The 23,550-nt window shown below is 42.5% G+C and overlaps 1 protein-coding gene across 2 annotated transcripts in view; it reads left to right on the top strand.

Moving 5' to 3' along the window:
• Window positions 1–23,550, top strand: part of ADAMTSL3 (ADAMTS like 3) — a 267,862-nt gene that overhangs the window by 102,654 nt on the left and 141,658 nt on the right. For both annotated transcript variants that reach the window (XM_033166904.1, XM_033166905.1), the window contains exon 6: window positions 4,455–4,691. In XM_033166904.1, the coding sequence (XP_033022795.1) occupies window positions 4,455–4,691 (237 nt within the window). The remainder of the gene's footprint in view (window positions 1–4,454; window positions 4,692–23,550) is intronic.

Here is a 23,550-nt window from a genome sequence, read left to right on the forward strand (position 1 = left end):
GAATTAAAGAACCTTTTAATGAGGGTGAAAGAGGAGAGCGCAAAATATGGTCTGAAGCTCAACATCAAAAAAACTAAGATCATGGCCACTGGTCCCATCACCTCCTGGCAAATAGAAGGGGAAGAAATGGAGGCAGTGAGATATTTTACTTTCTTGGGTTCCATGATCACTGCAGATGGTGACAGCAGCCACGAAATTAGAAGACGCCTGCTTCTTGGGAGAAAAGCAATGACAAACCTAGACAGCATCTTAAAAAGCAGAGACATCACCTTGCCGACAAAAGTCCGTATAGTTAAAGCTATGGTTTTCCCAGTAGTGATGTATGAAAGTGAGAACTGGACCATAAAGAAGACTGATCGCCAAAGAATTGATGCTTTTGAATTATGGTGCTGGAGGAGACTCTTGAGAGTCCCATGGACTGCAAGAAGATCAAACCTATCCATTCTTAAGGAAATCAGGCCTGAGTGCTCACTGGAAGGACAGATCCTGAAGCTGAGGCACCAATACTTTGGCCACCTCATGAGAAGAGAAGACTCCCTGGAAAAGACCCATCTTTCTGCAGGGCCTGCAAGACAGAGCTGTTCTGCCTGGCCTTTGGGCTGGACTCGGTCTAACCCCTGGTCTTATTTATTTATTTATATATTTATTTAGGAACCCCTTATATGGGATTTGTATATAATTTTTCCCTCAGCTCTTTTTGCTGGCCCTGCTGCTGCTGAGCCCCAGTCAGATTAACTGCCCTCTTCAGCAGCATTCTTCCATTCCCCCCATTCCATCCATTCCCCCCGCCTTAGTCAACATCTCCCCTAGAGTCTGGAATTGCACCAGACAGTGAATATACACTTTACAAATATTTTGGCACTCCAGTTTTATAGTGCTGTTTTATTGCTTCTGTGCATTAGCTGTCTTGACATTATTATTATTATTATTATTTTTAAAAAACAATAACACAGGCTTTAAATAAATAACAATGAGAACTAGAAACTTGCTTTTAAAAAGGTTTGAAGGTGGTTAGGACGTTGGAATCTCCAGCCCGTGTTACATCCAGTGACTTTTCTGCAGTTCCACGGGAATCATGGCACAAACTCAGTGCTTGCTTATAAATTTAGTGTGTGTTTCCTGGACTCGGTGGTGGAGTACTGTTCTAAAATATGACTGTTACACCCTCCAGTGGGAGGTTCTGCTTAGTGGATGTATTGAATCATTTTAATCTCTCATAAAACTAGCCAGCTCCTCGCCCACTTTTATAAATGCTGGCTGGTGCCAAATGGCTTCTCCACCAAGACAGCGCACAAGTCTTGTAAAAAAAGACGTTGAGTTGCTACGGTCTCCCCTCCTCCTTTTTCCTTGGATGGGTTTTGGAAGGCTTGAGCCACATAATGGAGCAAACTGCTGGCATCTACCAGTGGAACAAACACTTGGGTGAGTCAAGTCTGGTAGATGAAAAAAAACAACAAAAAACTCCGATATCGGATACAATTCCTAATTGCTCCCTCTTTTTGCAAATAAGACCCACCTGTCTTCTTCCATTTCATCCTGCTTTGCCATCTGTATATTACATTTAATTCTGAGTTGCCTGATAATACTCTCAGGCCAAGATCATGGGAAATACACAAAAATCACACATGTTTGGCATATGAATATATACATATATATGGAATTCCTTCATGACAATGGAACTATGCCGTCCTCCAAGGATCCCATATTTCCTACAAGACAGGGTGTATGTGCAGTTTGCTCCAGCTAATAATAATAATAATAATAATAATAATAATTTTATTTATACCCCGCTCTCCCCAGCCAAGACCAGGCTCAGGGCGGCTAACACTAAATATAAATACAGTAAAAACATTTTTAAAAACAAACAAAACAAAAACAACAGTTGATTAAAATATGTTACAATACAGTTTAAAATGCAGCTTAAAATGCAGCCTCGTTTTAGTGGTAGCCTATAGATCAAAGCCATAAGGGGAGAAAATGTCAGATATTCACCGGGGCCAACTATCCATGCTGGTCCTACATGGGCCAGCAAAAAGAGCCGAGGGAAAATTTATATACAAATCCCATATAAGGGGTTCCATAATAAATGAATGATTGAATGAATGAATGATTGTGAGGGGGGGTTAGACTGTCAACTATTCCTAGTAACATTTTGCAAATAAGGAATTCGGTATCAGCTTTGATCGGAATTTGCCAAAGTTACAGACTTGTGTGAGTAATGCGGTAGTATATAACATTGCAGAATTGACTTGTCTGCAAAGACTGCTTCACTCCTTGGTACATTACACCCCTAAAATCCACCTAGAGAATACGAATGTCGTTTTTATTAAAACAACAAGAATCATTTTACCATGAAATTCATTTCATCTGGATTTGTAAGTGTATAAATAGTAAAGATCAGAAGAGTGAAGTGGAATAAGTAGGTCTCAGAATAATACTAATGATATTTCAATCATAAAATGGATTTGCGGTTACCAGCGAAAGCGTTTTCTGGGATTATTAACCACTTCTGTTCACCTGCTTGCTTTTAAAATAAAAATATATGTATGCCTTAAGATGTTTTTATGGGTATCTCAGCAAAAATGAACTACATAAGCTATTCTTTTATATAGTGCCCAATGAGATTTTTCAATCTTTCTTAAGCCCTGTGTTTTATATTTCCATTTCTATATATACGGCTACATTCTAACGCTATGATGTGCAGAATATGGAACTGTTTAAGATAATCCTTATGGGTCCTATTCATTGGGGGGGGGGGTAAACACACTTATTTAGGCCATTTCCGCATAAATCTTACGTCCTTCTATGCCAAGAAGCCTGCTGTGCATTTGCCAACACGACTTGGCCATCATTTAGCAAAAATAATAATAAATACTTTAAAACAAAACAAAGCATTGTATTAATCCATATTTTCCGCATAAACTCATACCTTGCCCTTGTGTCTTTTCAATCCCAAGCGCTCATTGCATTAATTGAATACTAATAGTTCAATAAATCCTAGTTTTGTTATATGGTAATGCAAGGGCCTTCAGGTTTTTCAGGTGCAGGACCTGCCTTTATGCCTCTGAATGCCAGATGGGAATTGCAGGTGGGCAGAGTGCTGTTGTGCTCATGTCCAGCTTGTAGGCATCTGGTCAGCCAATGGGAGAACAGGATGCTGCACTAGGTGGACCCTTGGCCTGATCCAGCAGGACTTTTGCATTCTTTAACCCCAACCTGCAACCTGGGACTGACCTTAAATTAGCAGCCCAATACAGTCGTACCTCGGGTTACGTACGCTCCGGGTCACGTGCTTTTCGGGTTACGAACGCCGGTAACCCGGAAGTACAACCCAGACCGCGTGCGACACACGGATGCACAGAAGCGTTCTGCGCAGTTCATGCATGCGCAGATGCGTTTGCACATGCGCAAACCGCTACTTTCGGGTTTTTCGCACGCTTGTTCGGGTTGCGTACTTTTCGGGTTACGAATTGTAACCCGGAACCAATTATGTACGCAACCCGGGGTACCACTATATGAGGACACATTTTTTAACATCAAGGGAAATAATGGGATTTTGCTTACTTGGTCAAGCTTGCAAGCTTTATAAATATAAAAGAAGGAAGGCATCAATGTGAATTATTTATACAGAAGTGGAGTTTATTTGTTCACTATTGTAATGACCAAGTAGAAGATGCAATTCAGCAGCATGCAGTGTTAGGAGTAATTTGAATAAAATAAGTCTGTTAGCATGTCCCTTTCCCCCCATCCTTGTCTTATTTCTCATGTCACTCCCTCTTGCTTTATGGAGAATCTGAAAAGGCTAATTAAATGACTTGGTGGTTACTTAAGTCCCACAGTATTATCTTGTTACAGATTATACTTGGCTAAACTATATATATTTATGTTGATTGCTTTATTGCATGCAGCAGGTATAAAATACCAGATATGAGAATTATGGTATATTGTTAGCTAACCTAAGTGACAAACAAATAAATAATGGCAAAAAAGTTCATAAGCAATACATGATGGTGGTGTTTGAAGTCGTTTCTATCCTTCCCTTGCTATATGTCAGGCATAGGCAAACTCCGGCCCTCCAGATGTTTTGGAACTACAACTCCCATCATCCCTAGCTAACAGGACCAGTGGTCAGGGATGATGGGAGTTGTAGTCCCAAAACATCTGGAGGGCCGGAGTTTGCCTATGCCTGGGTTACAGTCTTACATACATTTTACTGAAAAGTAAGTCTTACTGAGCTCAGTAAAAGTTGCTTCTGAGTAGACCTGCCTAGGAGTGCTCTGTCAGTCAGGGAAAGAATAATACACACTCCAACCTTATAGATGCCTGCTCAGCTGTAAGTCCAGTTTGGTTAAATGAGGCTTACTTGCAGGTAAACAGGAGAGTAAAAATGCAGCTTTAGTTGTGGAATGAGACATGTGATTTGGAGGAAAATGTTGTTCTCCTTTTCTTTCCAGGACTGCCCTTCAGATGCTGGTGATTTTCGGGCTCAGCAGTGTTCAGCCTACAATGACGTCAAGTACCAAGGGCATTTTTATGAATGGATCCCTGTCTATGATGATTCCGGTTCTCCATGTGCCCTCAAGTGCCAAGCTTTGGGGAAACCCTTGGTGGTGGAGCTTGCCCCCAAAGTTCTGGATGGTACTCGTTGCAATGCCAAATCTCTGGATATGTGCATCAGTGGCATATGCCAGGTACGGGAGTATTTACCTACTTGATTACTTGTTTATTTAATACCCTGCAGTACAACACCCATCTTCAGAAGATCCTGCCACAACAGATAATTAGTGGCCAAAGGCCTGCCGTGACAAATAATTATTTGCCTGCTGGCAAAAGGAAGGCATTTTAATAGGGTGAATACACAGGTGAACAGCCCATTGTGCTCAACTTTGGCTAGGGATAGGGGAGAAATTTGCTTCAGTTCACAGATAAAGGCCAGATTAATTAATCCGCCCTTTGCGAAACATGCAAACCGACACACAGCCATCCTTTGGAATCCGCACTTTTCTGAGTTTTGCAGTGCAGTTCCTCCCGCCAAGTAATGTGTGCAAAAACACGTGTGCTGATGTAACATGCTCATGTAAATGCAGGTATTAGTGAAAACAGCATGCAAAGATACATTATATTTGGGAGAAATTGTATATTAGGTGAAATTGCATACAAAAATCTGTATATTGTCACTAATATGCTGGTGTACCCAACTGTACTGGTGCAACCTTGGGCTGCTGGACCAAACAGCATCTCACTGCATGTTGCTGCAATCCAGAGGCTTCAGCTGTCAGCCACTGGATCAAGCCCCCAACTGTAGCATCAGCAAATGACTGCAGGGAGATGGATATGGTGACTACCTGCCTCAGGTAGGCTTCAGGTATAGCTGCCTACTGGTGTCACCAGGCCCTTGCGTACTCAAACTGCAGTATTTTGTAGAATGCAATTTTCTCCTTAAAGCAGGGTGTTTATTTCTGTTCGGATGGCTGTGCAACTTGCAGTATGGCCTGTTCAGTTTTTGTGTGTGTGTGTGACATGTTTTCTCCCCATACGTCTGCACTCATTTGTGAACCTTGGGAAGTGTTCAATAGTTTTAAAATGGTGTGTGGTGCTGGGTACTCCAGGGAACACCTCAAACCTGACAGGTAGTAATAGAGCAGTAGCAACTTGGCTGCAAGTATTTCTAAAAGCAGTTGTTGTGATTACCTCGTGTTCCTATGGAGTAAGCTTCTTCTCTTGCATGTTAAAATTAGCAGTTCCAGGAAACAGGTGTTTTAAGCATCAAGGGAACGGGATCTAGAGATATTCTGGGGATTCTATGAAAGTTTTGTTCTTTGGTGTGTGGTGGGGACAAGTCCAGCTCTCCAGGGGAAAAATGTGGGGTTTGTGGTCCAACTCAGTATGGCAATTCTCACATTCTTGTGAAGAATCTATTTTTTGACTTTGCGGCCAGAGTGGCAATTCTAAAGTGAGCAGTAGCCACTCCAATATCTCATCCTGTCTCTTCCCCATGGCCGTTCCTTGTCCCACTCACATAGATAGGCTATTGCTCTTAAACACACATTATTGTTCTCTTGTTTTAATCAACATTTTATTTCTTTTTTCAAAATGCATAAAACTCAAGCTCTTAGGCCAGTAAACAGGACTCAGCTTTTTAATCCTTGTTTCAAGATTAGGACAGGGAAGAAAAATACTCCACTGGGTTTTATCCTCCTCCTACTCAGAGGAGACCCATTGAAGTTATTGGATGTGACTAACAGGTTCATTAACTTCTATGGCTCTACTCTGAGAATAACTTAGTTTGGTATTATCCTTGGAACTTTTCAGTTTGGTTTACCGTATTTTTCGCTCCATAGGGTGCACCGGACCATAGGGCACACCTCGTTTTTAGAGGAGGAAACAAGAAACCCCCCCCCCCCCCGGTTTTCCTCTTCTAAAAACCCTGTTTTTTTTGACGATCAGCTAAAAGTTTTGCAGCTTTTTTTTGCAAAGGGAAAAGCCCTGAATTTTTGAGGATCAGCTAAAAGTTTTGCAGCTTTTTTTGTAAAGGGAGAAACCCTGTTTTTTTGAGGATCAGCTAAAAGTTTTGCAGCTTTTTTTGCAAAGGGGGGAAAGCAAAGCTCCTTTTGCAAAAGGGGAAAAGCAAAGAGGAAAAGCCCCATTTTTATGGGGTTCAACTCACATTTCTGAAGCTTCTAAAGGAAAGGAAGCCTTTCCTACAGTTTCTAGACAGATAATCTAATCAGCCAGTCACATGTCGCTGGGGAAACAAACAACCTTCCTCTGCAGCACATTCAACAAAGGAGGGCGGGGCTGAAAGGGAGCAGGGACTCTTATCTCTCTCCCGATCTCTTGCTGATCAGCTGCTGAGCGGGGTCCTTTCAACACTCCCTTTTCTCTTTGTAAAATAAAAAAACATGATCCTCTTTTGGCCCCTGAGCAATTCAGCTCCAGGGACCACCATTCGCTCCATAAGACGCACAGATATTTCCCCTTACTTTTTAGGAGGAAAAAAGTGCATCTTATGAAGCGAAAAATACGGTAATTGCTTCTTGGGTACCATTCTTGGATGCCCTCACCATCCACGTGGAATGCTCTCTCCAGGGAAGCTTGCCTGGTGCCTTCATTACATATCTTTAGGTGCCAAGCAAAAGCATTCCTCTTCTCTCAGGCTTTTCACTAGTTAGACAATCTTTGGCCTTCTGAACTGTGGGGGAGGGGTATTATTTTTATTAGTTATTATTGTACGAATGTATGTATGTTTTAAACTGCCCTATGATCCTTGGATGAAAGGTGGTATAGAAAATAAATAGCTAGATATCCTGGAAGAAAAGAAATTGCTTAAGAACACAAGAAGGGCCCTGCTGGATGACGCCAATGGCCAATCTTGTTCTTGCGGTGGCCAACCAGATGCTTATGAGTAGCTTGTAAGCAGGACCCAAGTACATGAGCATCCTCCTCTCCTGTGGTTTACAGCAACTGGCATTCAGAAAAATACTGCCCTCCATGTTGTCCTCCATAGATCATGTCTTTCTTCCACATCATTCTATTTGTCCATCCAGTCCGACATTGGCTGCTGAGAATTCCCAGGGACTTAAGCACAGGCCTTCCTTATTACCTTCTGCTATATGTTCCTTTCAATGGGGGTTTCTAGAGATTGAGCCTGGAACCTTCTATTTGCAACGCATATTGTCACTCTGAGCAGCAGCTTGGACAAGGAGGGGCCGACCAGTTCTGTCAGACAAGTTTCACTGGAGACAGAGATTGAGATCAACTCAGGACACAGCATCATGCCCAGTCCTGAGTTGGAGACCATCGGATTGAGGGCCTTGAGCCGGGAACCCCTGAATCAGGACAACTGTGCCCTTGGAGTCTGCATGCCCTGAGGAACTGGCACTCTCCACACCACTGACTGTCATCCGAATGTCAGGCCATCAGTGTCGGCCATGGGCCTAGAGCAGGCACCCCCAACCTTCGGCCCTCCAGATGTTTTGGACTACAATTCCCATCATCCCTGACTACTGGTCCTGTTAGCTAGGGATCATGGGAATTGTAGGCCAAAACATGTAGAGGGCCGCAGGTTGGGGATGCCTGGCCTAGAGGGAATTGTCCGAGAGGAGCAGGAGTACTAGGTTCCAAGCCAAAACCCTGCCCCTTTAAGGCTATCCACTTTTCAAAGAAAGGGCAGGGCTTGGAAGGGTTGATCTGGCCAGGAAGTATCAAAGGCTTCAGTCCAGCCTTACACTTCACTGGAGTAAGTTGCTCACTTGGAGCTTTCCATGGTGCTGAAATAATAGGCTTGCCTTGTTGATGCATGCCCTGTGGGCTTTTGTCAAGGTAAGTACAGGACACACAGGGTTGAAGCCAGCTAAATCCTACCCACAGTAGACCCATTTAAATTAATGACCCCAAATTAGTCATATCCATTAATTTCAGTGAGTCTACTCTTGAGTAGGACTAGCATTGGCCATAACCCACGTGCTGTACCATTGAACTACAGTCTGAACCTTGTTTCCCCACATTGATTCTTAATTCAATCGGCAATAACAATCCATGTGATTTTATTTATGAGATCTGCATACGATTACCATGTAAAATTGTGACACCACTCAAAAACTCAACGCTAATGGTAGTAGGATAAAGAGCCTCACGATAGGTAGGGAATTATTATCACCAGAGCAAACCAGCAAAACTGTGAAAGATCTGAGTATGTTGGTTAAATAGGAAACATTATTTTATTCAGATTTAGAGTCATACATGAAGAAAAGCAATAATTCCAGCTAAGCAGGATCAGTGGGTTACTGGATATGCAGATTTGGCTATGTGGGGCCAGCAATGAATCAATCTTGAAATACAAAATGTTTTATTATCCATGCATATAGATGCAGAATTTGAGGTGTGGGGGAAGAAAGCCACATTCCAAGTTTGCCAACCTTGATGGTGCCCCATTAGCCAAAGGGACCTTCTCCTCTCCCTCTTGGTTTTTATATGGGAATGAATTCATGTAGGATGTATATGGTTTTGCAATTAGTCTCCTCTCCACAAAGTAGCTACTGCTTTATTAAATGCAGGAACGTGCACAACTCAAAAAACACTTGACATGGTTGATGTGCAGAGTAGGTGTGCACTCAGGGAAAAAGTGAGACATTTGGCAAAAGCCTAGCGTTGGGATTACGACAACCTTACTATGTATTGCACAGGGTTTTATGTGTTTTTAATGTGTTCTTCACTCATACCTACCAATCATTCTGGCACGCAGTAGTTCAGCCACTTCTCTTAAAAGCCAGTATGTCGCACCTAAGGAGAAAGCACCCTCCCTTCTTGCCATTTCCCCTTCCGTCATTTTTAGAATAGGAAAAACAATGTCTCTACTGGCATTTGGCAAATGCAGATTCCTTTATGTTTGCTTCTATATTTATAGCATCTTTCCTAAGTGAAGGAGGGTGCAGCATTCTGTGTTGAGCGGAGAAGCACTTACATTTAGTCTCTACTATTTTGACTTTAGAGTGGCAGCCAGCTGGGCAAAGGACATGCGGCGAACGGCAGAACAGAGTGTGCTGGGCACTGTCTCTGGAATTCTTAGAGAGCTCCATTATACCTTCAGTGACTAGTAGGAGGTTTCTCTCCTAAGGAGCCAATACTTCTATTTACAGAAAAGAATTTACTTGACCTGTTCATTAGTTTGGGGAGTATTTACTGGAAGTTGGGAAAGCATTCAAGACAGAGAACGCATCCCATTAACACATGTTAAACACATGTCAAAAGCCTTACTGAAATCAAGAAACAGTTGTACCTCGAAAGTCGAACGGAATTCGTTCCGGAAGTCCGTTTGACTTCCAAAACGTTTGGAAACCAAGGCGTGGCTTCTGATTGGCTGCAGGAAGCTCCTGCAGCCAATCGGAAGCCGCAGAAGCCCCATCAGACGTCCAGCTTCCATAGAATGTTCGCAAACCTGAACGCTCACTTCTGGGTTTGCAGAGATCGGGAGTCAAAACGTACAAGTCGCAAGGCGTTCATCAACCAAAGTATGACTGTATACTACATCCACAGCATTCCCCTGATTCACCAAGTTTGTAACTCTATCAAAAAAGAACGAGTTTTGTCTGTCATGAGGTTTTTTGTTTTTGTTTTACAGAAACCCATGCTGGGTCTTAATTATCACAACTATCCTTTTCTAAGTGCTCACACTTGATTGCCTGCTCTAGAACCTTTCCTGGTATCGACGTCAAGCTCATTGGTCAGTTTTCTTTTTGAAGATGGGGACAAAAATTGCCTGCCTCCAGTCGGTAGTGACCTCACCTGTTCTCCAGGAATTCTCAAATATTATAGACAGAGGCTCTGAGATTACGTATGCTAGCTTCTTTAGTATCCTTGGGTGCAGCTCATCAGTCCCTAATTTGAATTCATTTAAAAGTAGCTAGGTGTTCCCTTACCACCGCTCTTTTCCTATCTTGGACTGCAGTTTCCCTTCTTGTATCATTTATTCTGTTACGCTGGTTCTGCTTCAGCAAGACTGGATCTTCTATAAGCTTGTTTTCTTTTTTGTTCAGTCTTTAGCAATACTTTTTACCAGTTTTCCTAGGACATACATTAAGCTAACTAGCCTGTTATTTCCAGGATCCCTCCTGGATCCCTTTTTAGGTTACTGAGACAGGACCTACCCTACAAAGGCCATGCTGCTTCTGCAGTATGACTCCCACAAGATACCACTTCTGGGTGCTGTTCAGCAGCTCAGCACTGTCATGGGAACGTACTACATGATCTGCCCATCTCTCATAGTTCCCTGGTGCATAGGGACTGGACTATATGTAGAGCATTCCTTGTGGCACCTATGAATTGAGGCCGCAATAAAATATCTGTCGTGATTTTATAGGACTTAGCTAATGATTTTATTTTTTTTAAAAAAAATATCCTTTGGGGATGGCAGCCCTCCTTCCAATAATAATTAAAAAGTGCCATTTGGAAGTTTTCCTAGAATCTGGCGTGTTTACCTTTCCTAGTTTAGAAAGAGGCATTCAACCATCAATATTGTCGTCTTTCCTGTAAAAATAATTTTTAAAACGTGGCGGCCAGCAGCTGTCATGGAGTGCAAGTCAAGCAAAAATAGAGTGCCGTCAGAACAAGGCTTGCAAGCTCTATTCTGTTGAGCCCCGACAGCCACTTGGCACTGGCTGCTGAGAGCTTGACGAATATTTATTTATTTTTTAAAAAGTTAACTCGTCTAAATAAACATGTTGCCTTGCCGATGCGCATGTGCCTTTGTACCTGGGAGCAACAAAATATTTGCTATAGAGGAAATAGGACTTCTACCCCTCTTTCCCAGTGGCTGCTGCTTTCGCTCATTTCTTGTCTCCAAATCTTTGGCAAGTCACACAGCGACCTATCAAGTCTTTTAACACAAGCATGATTTCACTTCCATCTGTTTTCATAACACCGAAGGGTCTTCGGTAGGCTTGCTACGCATCACTTGTTCTCCCTCCCACTCTCCATTCTGGTTCTAATAGAATGTCTTTTTTTGGGCACCGTGCGTAATTTTTTGGCACTCCTCCCCATAGCTCTTCTCTCTCCCCCAGCCCCGTCATTTGCATTCCACTTCACACATGGATTCAAAGCAAACAAGGTCCTTATCAGAGGAAATGAAGACCATGGATGCATACTCTCCAAGGGGCAGAGTTTTGCTACTGAGGGAGTAGAAATCTGAAAGGGGTTGCAGAGGAGGGGAAAGTTTCTGGGAAAGTTATTTTGGTGTCCCCTTGAGAGTGCAAGGCTCAGATCAGCCAGACTACTCAATCATGACTTTGTCTGCCATTGCCTGACTCTTGTTACCAAATAAAATATCTAGGAGTTCCTATGTTAAAATGGGTCAGAGTTTTGGGAAACCTCTCTCATCAGAAAGGTAGCTAAAACGTCCTTGCTACAAAAGAGCAGATTGATGCAGGTCTGAATAAGCCAGAGGGAAGGTACAAAATGTAAAAAAGCGAATAGAAGGGCTTGTATATAGGCAGCATTTACCACTGATGGAAACTGCATCTCAGCAAGCCTCAAATTGTTTTGTTTTTGCATCTCTTTTATCTCTTGAGATGTTGAATTGATTGCCTGCTTGTTTACTTATTTAGACCTATTTTTTCTTAGCTCTTTGCTTGGAACCGCTCCCCACCCCCCACCCCTTTTTTGCTTTCACTTGGTGTGCATGCATAGATAAAAACATACGTTTAAATAAATTAACAGGAAAGGGGCCATAGCTCAGTTCAATCCCTAGTATCCCCAGGTAGGGCTGAGAATGTCCCCAGTTAGAAACTCGGGACAGCTGCTGCAAGTCAGCCAAGTCGATACTGGAGTTGCCCTAACGTGTGGACAACCAGTGACACTAAATGTTGGAAGATTCAGGAAAGGGAAAAAGGGAGTATTCCTCCATACAGCACATAAAGTAGGGAATTCATTACCAGCAGAAGCAGTGATGACCATGAACTTGAAAAGAGGATTAGATCAATTCATAGAGGATGGCTGCTAATAATGATGGTCTATCTCCACTGAATACCAGTGGAGATATTGTTCTGGGAACTGCAGGAGGGGAAATCGCTGTAATGCTCAGGTCCTGCCTGCAGGCTTCCCACAGGCATTTGGCTAGCTACTAGCATCGCCCATCAGGACCATTCTTATGTTGAGTACCCCTGACATCTCCATTCCAATGACGGGATGCGTCTGTCTTATATATTGCATCTACAATATGGAACCTAGGATATATACCGCTACCAAAAGCCTCTCTCCAGGTGCTACCACTTCCTCGTCCACTAGAATCAATCACTCCAACCACACAGGTTCAAATCATACTTATCCAAAAAAAACACCTACAAGCAGAAGGTTTCTGAGCCTGAGGAGGATCTTCTGCAGCAGTTCAAGAGAGAAGAAATATCCACCACAGGAGGCTTCAGTGCCCATTACCTGTCTATGTTCCTCTTAACTGGAGAGGTTCGGGAATAACTGAGGATGTGGGAATTGACAATAAAAATCTGCTCACTGGGATGGTTAATAGAAACATAGATGAAACAATTCTTATGAACAGCTTATATAAACTACATGATAAGCTGGCACAAATAGCAGGAGATCATGAATGTGGCAACTCTATATATAAGATTGTCCGATCATGGACCAGCACAGTTTCTGTGAGGAAGCCTTCCACTCATGTAAAACAGCTGCTCACTTCGTATGCAGGTGCTGTTTGTGGAAGCAGACACAGAAAGCCCTGAGTTAGTATTATGGGTGGGGATGTCCACAGTGACAGTGCCTCAGGTGTCACACTTCCCTAGACTTTTAATGCAGCTACAGAGTGTTTAAAGGTAAAGGGACCCCTGACAATTAAGTCCAGTCGTGGACGACTCTGGGGTTGCGCCGCTCATCTCACTTTACAAGCCGAGGGAGCCGGCATTTGTCTGCTTCCACAGACGGTTTTTCCAGGACATGTGGCCAGCATGACTAAGCCACTTCTGGTGAAACCAGAGCAGTGCACGGAAATGCCGTTTACCTTCCCGCCGGAGCACTTTGACGTGCTTTCGAACTGCTAGGTTGTCAGGAGCTGGGACCAAACAATGGGAGCTCACCCCATTGCGGAGATTCGAACCGCCGACCTTTCGATCGGCAAGCCCAAGCAGCACAGTGGTTTAACCCACAGCGCCACCTGCGTCCCATACAGTTTACAGAGGGTGTAATCTAAGGCAGTCTTGTAAATAATCCTACAAAGGTTACTAGCTTGTTGAAAGGAAAGCATCCTGTATTTCTGTGCTGACTGTGAAGTAAGGAAAGCTGCAACTTCCATAGGAATGCAGGCTACTAACCTCTTTATCAGACTAATTTAACAGCTAGATTGGCAGAGAAGGGAAAGGGAGACTCATCCCTCCTCTAACCTGCTTAGTTACTGTGCTGGTCATTAGGGATAGGAGAATACATCATTCTCGCTTTTTCTCAGTTTATCCATTTTTGAGCTATGCTCAATTTCCACATCAGATTGCGATTATTTTTTTAAAAGTCCTCATGAAAATTCAGCAGTGCAAATTTGTCCTAATGTGCATTTTGTGCTTGCAATTTCCCCTAATGTACACATTTTTGCAAAGCACTTTCCCCAATATAATGCGTTTATGCATGTTATTTTCATTAATATGTACATTACAAGGCACACTGCCTTACTGTGGGCATTTCTGAATGCATTACTTGGCTGGAGAACTGTATCGCAATATTCAGAGTGGATTTTGATGGATGGCTGTGTTTTTCTACTCGCATTGCTCTGGAAAGTGCGCATCAGTTAACTTCACCTGTAAATATAAACTGAATTGAATTCCACCCCCCCCCCCCATAGCTTCCTTTGGATCTGGCATGCAAGTTGTTAAATAGAAGGCCAATCTTACGGCTGTGTCTGAGGGAGCAGCAAAGTGGAAAAGTGTTGGAAGTAGAGCTATAGACCCTAAAAGATGGGACAAGATTTTTTAAAAAATCCTAGTAGCTCCTTTGAAGGGTGGCATATAAGTATTCTAAACAAAATAAGTTAATAGCCCCGCCTCGTCTTTTGGGAACAGTGCCAGTGCAATGGCTAAAATGACTACATTTATGCAGAGTTTCGGAATACGGCTAATGGTTAGGCGTGTTTGTTTTTTTAATTGTGAGAATGGGCCACTGTGTTTTTGCCTGGTTTTCACTGTAAGCAGAAGCAGTCTGAATCAGTGATATTGGTTTCGTTTGAAACTACTTGTGTGGCCAACGTTTCAGTGAATGGACTGGCTTTGGTTTGCAAAAGCTTCTGAAACTTCGGGTGTTGAGCATGCGGTTTAAATGGGCCACACAAAGGGTGTAAAAGGCAAATGTTACGTGCACAACCGGAAAAATCAGGTGATAATTTAAGTTGCTCTCTTTTTTTTGTTATGCATTTATGTAAGTTTCCTTTTTTATTTTAAATAAAGGAAAATAAGCCATGCCACAGCAGAGCCCAACCCAATTCCCTCTTGAGTCAATGGACGTTTTGTGTTCTGTATGTGTTTTGGATGCATAACAGTAGTCGGTTAGGAGACCCACTTGCACCCTCCTCTCGTAGGTGGTCTATAATCTCTTAAGCTGCCCCTCCATGCTTCAGTTCATTCTTTAATGAGAATTTAATATTTCTGAAGCACTCTGTTTTATGTGATGGAAGTGGCTTTGCAGAATGTGGAAGCATTCTCTAGCTGTTGGTCCCCCAAAATGGAAAAGAATACATGGGGTTGCAGGGAAGGGTTATTTGTTTGTTTTCTAAGAAGCAGTTAATTTTATGTATTGAATCCCTCCCCCCCCTGTTTCTTCATAGCTTAAAGTTCTTCTCAGTGTATAACAAGCATTGGTTTAGCTTTATGATAGAGCTTATTGATAGAGGTTTGTCTTGGGTTCCTTTTTTTTGTCTCAGCATCGCAAAGAAAGAGACCTGAGAGAGAGAGAGAGAGTTTACAAATTTACTGTATGTGTTTAGAAACCTAATAGCCTACCTTTCCATATAATGATTCTCAAGGTGGAAAACAACTAGAAAAACTCAACACAATCTAAAATGTTTCAGAAGCCCATTCAAAGGAGCAATGAACCAAAAGCTTTATATAAAAAGCAAAGCAAATCCAATACATAGCCACACAAGCTTATCTAAACAAGCAAGTCTTTTAGCATCCAAGTTTAAAAGATTGTGGTCCCAAATCTGCCACAGGGTTGGACAAAGCAGTTGATTTTGATTTCACTCTCTTTCTGATTTCTCCACTGTTAAATTTAGTTTTCCCCTATTTCCACAACAGTTTGTGACTTTCTTTCTTTTTTTAAACCCTACATGAAAATGTGTTTATATTTTTGTGTACGTTCCTTACAATGTGTGTATTTTTGCACTGTTTTCATTTTGTTGTTCAGTCGTTCAGTCGTGTCTGACTCTTCGTGACTCCATGGACCAGAGCACGCCAGGCACGCCTATCCTTCACTGCCTCCCGCAGTATGGCCAAACTCATGTTAGTAGCTTCAAGAACACTGTCCAACCATCTCATCCTCTGTTGTCCCCTTCTCCTTGTGCCCTCCATCTTTCCCAACATCAGGGTCTTTTCTAGGGAGTCTTCTCTTCTCATGAGGTGGCCAAAGTACTGGAGCCTCAACTTCAGGATCTGTCCTTCTAGTGAGCACTCAGGGCTGATTTCTTTGAGAATGGATAGGTTTGATCTTCTTGCAGTCCATGGGACTCTCAAGAGTCTCCTCCAGCACCAGTCTCCTCCAGTCTCCAGTCTCCTCCAGCACTGTTTTCATAGACATACATATTTCTCTGCTTACTTCCCCCTAACATACAGATAATTTGTAAAAATGAAAAAGGGGGCTCTCACGATATCCCTTGGTCACTTCTAAAGTAACATAAACAAAACGGATACCCTGCATTTGACCCATGGGGCTTTCACTAAAAAATTCTCTTCCCTTTAATAAATTTTGAATGCAATTCAGATATTATTATTTTCTCATTAATTTACTGAGAGTGGTGGAAAAAACGCAGAGCAATTTTTTGGCACAGCAATTACCCATTGCAGTGTGTACATTTGTTGCGCCCCCCCCCAAAAAAACCAGATGAAAATTGTCAAATTTATTGTTGCGTGGCAACATTGTCACGACTAAGTGTGTTGACTCTCTTGTCTGCCTGCTCCCTGATATTTTATCTTGCTCGTGAAAATAAACATATTGCTTACACCTTCTCAAAGGCAAAATGGGTTGAAGAAGTCTTAACAACTCCGCGTTGCAGGATCAGACTTCAGTAGATGATTTATAGCGAACCAAGCATGCCTGGGAAACTGTACATTATAGCATGAACTTCCCATGGTAAATTTCATTCTCATGCCTCTTATTGACATAAAGAGAAATCCCCGGAGCCTTGTTTAATATTCCCTGTTATCTGTTGCACACGTGCCAAGATGGTTTGCCTCACAGATAAGGACAAAAAGAAAAAGAAAAAAAGAGGGAGTAACGTATAATAGACAAGGCTCAAGATGAAATGACCTTAAAGAGGGACGAAGGTAGCATGAAAGAGGCATCGCTTCCCATGATGCAAGACTAAGCAAAAATGCTCCCCTCCCCTTTTTGGCGGCCCTATTTGAAGGTTCTGAAAATGGGGTGGGAATTCTGGCTCTTTCAGGGATGGGGTGCATTTGGCTCCTCTTCTTCCCACTCCTTGAGCTGGCGGGGTACACTGTTTTTAATTTCCAAATCGTACCCTAGAACAATACTGTTGTGCTATAGCATTATTAGGGATGGTAAATAACTGCTGTTGAAGAGGGACTTGCCTGTTCGATCCTCAAGAGAGCCAGTGTGGTGTAGTGGTTAAGAGCAGTAGACTCGTAATCTGGGGAACCGGGTTCGCGTCTCCGCTCCTCCACATGCAGCTGCTGGGTGACCTTGTGGTAGTCACACTTCTCTGAAGTCTCTCAGCCCCACTCACCTCACAGAGTGTTTGTTGTGGGGGAGGAAGGGAAAGGAGTATGTTAGCCGCTTTGAGACTCCTTCGGGTAGTGATAAAGCGGGATATCGAATCCAAACTCTTCTTCTTCTTCTTCTTAAGGCGCACTTTCTGCGGGATATTGTGCACATGAAATGAGATACAAATTTAAATGAATGAGCACATGTGTTAGAATGCAGCACACTTCCTACTTTCCCCCTGTCATGTGCCTATTTATGGGAAGCTGTCCTCCGCCTAGGGCATTGCCTTCGGTAGTTGTTAATGAAGCAAGGCAGGAGTAGCAAATGGGGCAGTTCAATGAACTAGGGTATTCCTCAACATCAAAGCAAGTTCAGAGCCCACAGCAATGCGATTCTCCCGCCCCCTTTCATTTAATATATTGCTTTCAGAGTTGAAGTATGTTTCATGGTAAGCGGTCTGTGTAATGATGATGTCAAAAGACACACCAAGCATAAATCAAACCCTCGATACTTTGAAAGCCAATGGCTCCAGGCCAAAGAAAGCTTAGTTCATGTCAGATGCTGGCTAGGCCTGCTGGGAATCGCTCTTGTCCCATGGGAACTGAGGACATGAATGTTCAGGCTAGCCTTCTGCAGCTGCATGTTGCAAGGAAAGGTGGGTCATGGTATGTAAGCTAAAATTTGTGCAAACGTTATCTTCCATTGTCAAAACAAAACAAACAAACAAAATTCCTTCCAGTAGCACCTTAGAGACCAACTACCTAAGTTTGTTCTTGGTATGAGCTTTCGTGTGCATGTATCTGAAGAAGTGTGCATGCACACGAAAGCTCATACCAAGAACATGCACACAAAAGCTCATACCAAGAACAAACTTAGTTGGTCTCTAAGGTGCTACTGGAATTTATTTATTTATTTATTTATTTATTTATTTATTTATTTATTTATTTATTTTTGTGTGCATGTTTATTTATTTATTTTGTTTTGACTATGGCAGACCAACACGGCTACCTACCTGTAACTTCTCTTCCATTGTTGATCTTCTCCACGAGCCTGCAGCAAACAGTCTGAAGACCATCGCTCTTGGTTCTTAGGAACGGACAGATCAAACTGTTTCTGTCTCCTGTTGGTTTGGTCCCCAACCCCAACCCAACCCCGATTTCATCCTGTGTATGGGTGGGTTTTTAAGGAAAATTTTCATCCCTGTTTTTCATCCCTGTGGGCTGAGGTTCTGTGGGATTGCCTGGCTTCAGATTTTCTTTAGAGGAGGTTTCCTCGTTGCACATGCACCCATTTGATCTGTACAGAGACCAAAGGGAAAGGTTCTCAACGTCCTGTGCTTCACAAGGTCTGTGCCTTATGTATGTATGTATTTATGTATGAAATTTATGTACTGCCCTTCATCCGTAGATATCAGGGTGGTTCACAACACAAACATACAATATAAAACACAAAATATATAATAATAACAAAAACAATAACTCCCTACCCCTCCCACAAACACATATAAAAGAGAGTGTAAGATGTTAATCAGCAAAGGCCTGGTTGTGTTTGGTTTGTTGTCTGGTCCTTGTCCTTTTAGACTTCTCTCTTCCCCCCCCCCCCCCCCCGTTTTTCTCGTGTGATATTTAAATCCCGCCATCTGCTTAAGAAATGAACATAGTTGAACATTCTTGAATGTGGCCAGTTCTGCATTAACCTTCACAGATCGAAATGAAACATCCTGTGTTCATGGTTTTCATTTAAATCTAATTCCTCAGCCGAGTCCAAATGAGAGGGGAAGGAGAACTATAGAAACAGCTGTGGAAACTTTTTGGGTGATTCCTGGCTTTAAGTTTTGTAAAATATTTATGAAGTTCCATAACCCCTCTAATGCATCAGAAACAATTTAGCCTCCCCCTCCACATTGATAATTCTGCATGCTACCCACTGACTCCAATGCCCAGGCTCTATCATTGTGGAAGAACTAAAACTATTGGTTATTTTCTGCTTTCCTGAAGCAGTGATCCCTGGTGACATAAGAAAGTATGTATGGACCTTTGTCTATGCATTCTAGAAGGAATCAGGACCAAGGTTATGTGGTTCTCAAAACTACGGGGTTTCTCAGCAGCTTACTGGAAGCTTTTCAATAAAAAAGCTGTTACTGATGGACAAGCTTGTCAGAGTGACTGCTTGACTGCTATTATTTATTTTTATTTATCTAAAATATTGCTTAATTGCCCTTCAAAAGATTTTCCCCTGCAATACATAGGGCTGCAGAGTTTGTTCCTTTATATTGCACCAGACAGGATTATTGTACCAAGTGAAAACACACAGTGCACTGTAATTCTTATATTTTGTTCTCACCCTTCCTCCAGTGAGCTTAGGACAGGCATGCCCAAAGTCCTTTCTGAGGGTCTAATCTGGCCCACCAATCGGTTTAATCCGGCCCCTGTGGCAGTTTATTTCCTGGGGTAAAATCCTAAAAAAAACAACTCAACGACTTCAGTCCTTAAAAAATCATTAAAAAGCTCAACAACTTCAATCTTAAAAAGAGTTCAACAACTTTGGTTGGCCCCCACGGCTCTTCACTTCATCAAATCTGGCCCTCTTTGAAATAAGTTTGGACACCACTGGCTTAGGACAACATTTTTAGCCTTTCATTTCCTCCCCTCACATACCTGCTTAACAGGTTAGCCCCAGTATAAACAACTACACTTCATGGCTGACTAGCGATTTGAGCCTGGGTTAAATGTATGACACATTGTTAAGACTGAGGCAGGTAAGTGTAGTGTTTAGAAGGCTAGACTAGGACCAGGGAACCCATGTTCAAATCAGGACTCAGCTATGAATCTCACTGGGCAGCCTTTGGCCAGTCATCATATCTCAGCCTGGCCTAGTTCACAGGGTTGTTACGAAGATAGTGGCATCAGTCCTGTAACATTAGGAATCTGGGTATATTATGTGGCAGGGACCACAAGTGTGGTTACTTGTTGTTGTTGTTGTTCAGTCGTTCAGTCATGTCTGACTCTTCATGACCCCATGGACCAGAGCACGCCAGGCACCCCTATCTTCCACTGCCTCCCGCAGTTTGGCCAAACTCATGCCAGTCGCTTCGAGAACACTGTCCAACCATCTCATCCTCTGTCGTCCCCTTCTCCTTTTGCCCTCAGTCTTTCCCAACATCAGGGTTTTTTCTAGGGAGTCTTCTCATGAGGTGGCCAAAGTACTGGAGCCTCAACTTCAGGATCTGTCCTTCCAGTGAGCACTCAGGGTGGTTACTTATCATGCCACAAAGCTCCAACCTTGGAGATGACCATGGTGGCATGAAAATTAATTGTGGCGCCAGCTCCATCTCTTCCATACTAATGATACCATGTGGGACAACTTTGGGAGCGACTGTTGCAGCCTAAGAACCAGCCCCCATTCACTTTATTCTTATATTATTTGTTGATTGGAGCTTTTTTTCTTTCTATAGCTTCTTTTTTTAAAGCAGCAACAACTGCTCAGCAACCTCACAGATCTTTGGGTAGCCTCACTTCTCCAGCCATGTTTCTCTCTATGTGTAGGTGTGTTGTTTACTACATTTGTATCCCAACCATCTTCCCAAAAAAACATCGAGATTTCAAATGCCTTCCCCTCGGCCCCCGTTTATCTTCCAAACCAGAGCTGTCCAAACTTTTCATGTTGTTGACACACTTTTTAGACATGCAGCCATCATTTCGCGACACAGTAATTCAGTTTTGCTAGCAAACTGGGGGTTAAGCTAACCCCTTTCCTGCCCCAGGAGGAGTGCGGGGAGCGTTGGCGCAACACACAGTTTGGAAAGCTCCGCTCCAAACAAACTCTGTTAGGTAGGTTAGGCTGGGATATATTGACTACCTAAGATCACCCAGTGAGTTTCATGGCTGAGTAAGGATTTTAAACCCTGGTCTCCCCGGTCCTAGTCCAGCGTTTTAACACCTGCATCACTCTGTGTCTCCGCTAGATTTCACTCTTCATGTTTGAAATGCTCAGATTGGTGTGCTTGAAGCATATGATACCTTTCTCCAACTTTCATATTTCCCGAGTGTGCCTCTGACTCCAATAGGACCCCCTGTACATCATACATGTCTGTAATTTGTGGGTGTTTAGAAAAAGGGCATATTGACTTAATCCATTCTACACAATATTATGTCGTTCTTATGCATTGTTTGTGTATGCCACCAAAGCTCATGGCAGTTTGCATAGCAATATAAACAAGAATGCTAGGCACCCGCATGTAGATTCTGATGGTAGAAGTAAAAGCAGAGAGTGGGGATTTAAGGTAGGCAATAATATGCACAAGTGCAGGTACTTGTCAGATCTTTTGCCTTCTTTGTAAGGCCTTCCGGTTTCTTTCTTTCATTGATTTCGGTGGAAGCCCTAGCTCCTCTTCTGCATGTAACTTTGGTGTTTTCCATCCCATTGACATTAAATTTGAAGGAATTCTGCTACTCTCCCAGGGCATCAGAGCAGTCAGATTAGCTGCCAAAGTCCTTCCTTTCAGTTGTGGAGGGTGACAAAGGTGTTCAGCCAAATATTTTTATCAGTAAAGTGTTGATTTAAACAACTAGATAAGAGAATACTAATTTCCACATCCCCCCCCTCTCTCTCACACACACACATCTTCCAGATGTTTAATCAGTGCATACATTTTGCACGCTTTATTAGAGACCACTCACCCATTTCACAAAAATCTGTAGTGTAATTTTTCATTTCCATTACACACAAAAGGTCAGAACTTCAGCGGTACTTTCTTTAAAAATGTTTAGCGTTTTGTGGGAGTTTACTATAATCAGACCATTACAACATTTTTATCACATCTTACAGTTACACCGTTATGGTTCTTTTTATTAGCTTGATACAGTCCCAATTCTTCCATTACCCTTTCTTTTTTAAATACTGTCACTTGTTTCATTTAGGCAACCTCCTTCTTTCCTCCCCCCACCCCCCGGTCCCTTTTTCTGCAGGAAGAAAAAAAATCACCTACTTATAATTATTTCTGAATATGCCCTAAAAGCTTGCAGATGTTTTCCCAATCTGCCTGTAATATTTATAGTTGATCCCTTTGCTCAGTAAATAGCCAACAATATGGGGTAGATTAACTTGAACAAATGCCTTAATCATTAAAATCTTTAGTCCTTTATGGCCGGCTGACATGGAGTATGAAGCTGAGTGAGGCGGTTCGCACGGATAAGCTATTGGCCCACAACCCTTCAGCTCTCATCTTGAAACTAAGCATTCTTAATAAACAATTACACACACCCCGTTTTAAAACTCGTGACAATTTTGTTGTTTGTTAACAACTGCTCTGAAGAATGGCTCCTGGCCTAACTCGTTCAAAACCATTGCAGAAAATTAGGCCTCAGAATCTGGCGCTGGGCAGTGCCTGTCCCCACCCACCCCAAGTATGGCGGCCACTTTTTCACTGGCCTCTGAATTTGTATAACTTTGATTTCCATGATGGGATACAACCAGTCTGGTTTGTTTCTCCCTGTAGCATAAGGAGGAATGGAAAGATGATTGACAGCATGGGAGTACGACGGAATGGTTGGCGGAAGCAAGTGTGAGTGGCAGGCGGAGAGTACCTGAAAGGGAGTTGAAGTTAGCCCAGTGGTTCCCAAACTCCCTCCCGCCACAGACCACTTAAAAAATTATTACGGTCTTGGCAGGCCACTTAATTATTTTTCTCCTTGCTGTAGCAATTGTGATGCACTCTGCTAGACACTGTATTATAATTATCTAATTGTGTTTTTTATTGCTTCTTTTATTTCTTATGTTGGATTTTTGCTGTATTACAGTTTCCATTCCATTGAATTCAAACTGCAATGCAATAAAACGCAATATAGGAAACGAAAAAAAGTAAAAAAAAAAAAAGTCAATACAAATATTTAAGGTGGACGTGCCGAATGAAGCTTGCTATCCGCGGACCGCAGTTGGGGAACCTCTAAGTTAAACAATTGGATAGAGTTAACAGTAGTTGAAAAAATGTGGAGAGAGTAAGGGCAGGGGTAAATGGCAGGGGAGATAGCTCTTAAAAGGGGATTCTGGTATGCTAGGTTAGGATATAAAAACTATTACTTGTTATAAAAACTTGCTTCTGTTTTTTTTTTTACCAACTGCCTACTT

Source organism: Lacerta agilis, chromosome 13 (assembly GCF_009819535.1).
Source record: "Lacerta agilis isolate rLacAgi1 chromosome 13, rLacAgi1.pri, whole genome shotgun sequence".
Classification (NCBI taxonomy): Eukaryota; Metazoa; Chordata; class Lepidosauria; order Squamata; family Lacertidae; genus Lacerta; species Lacerta agilis.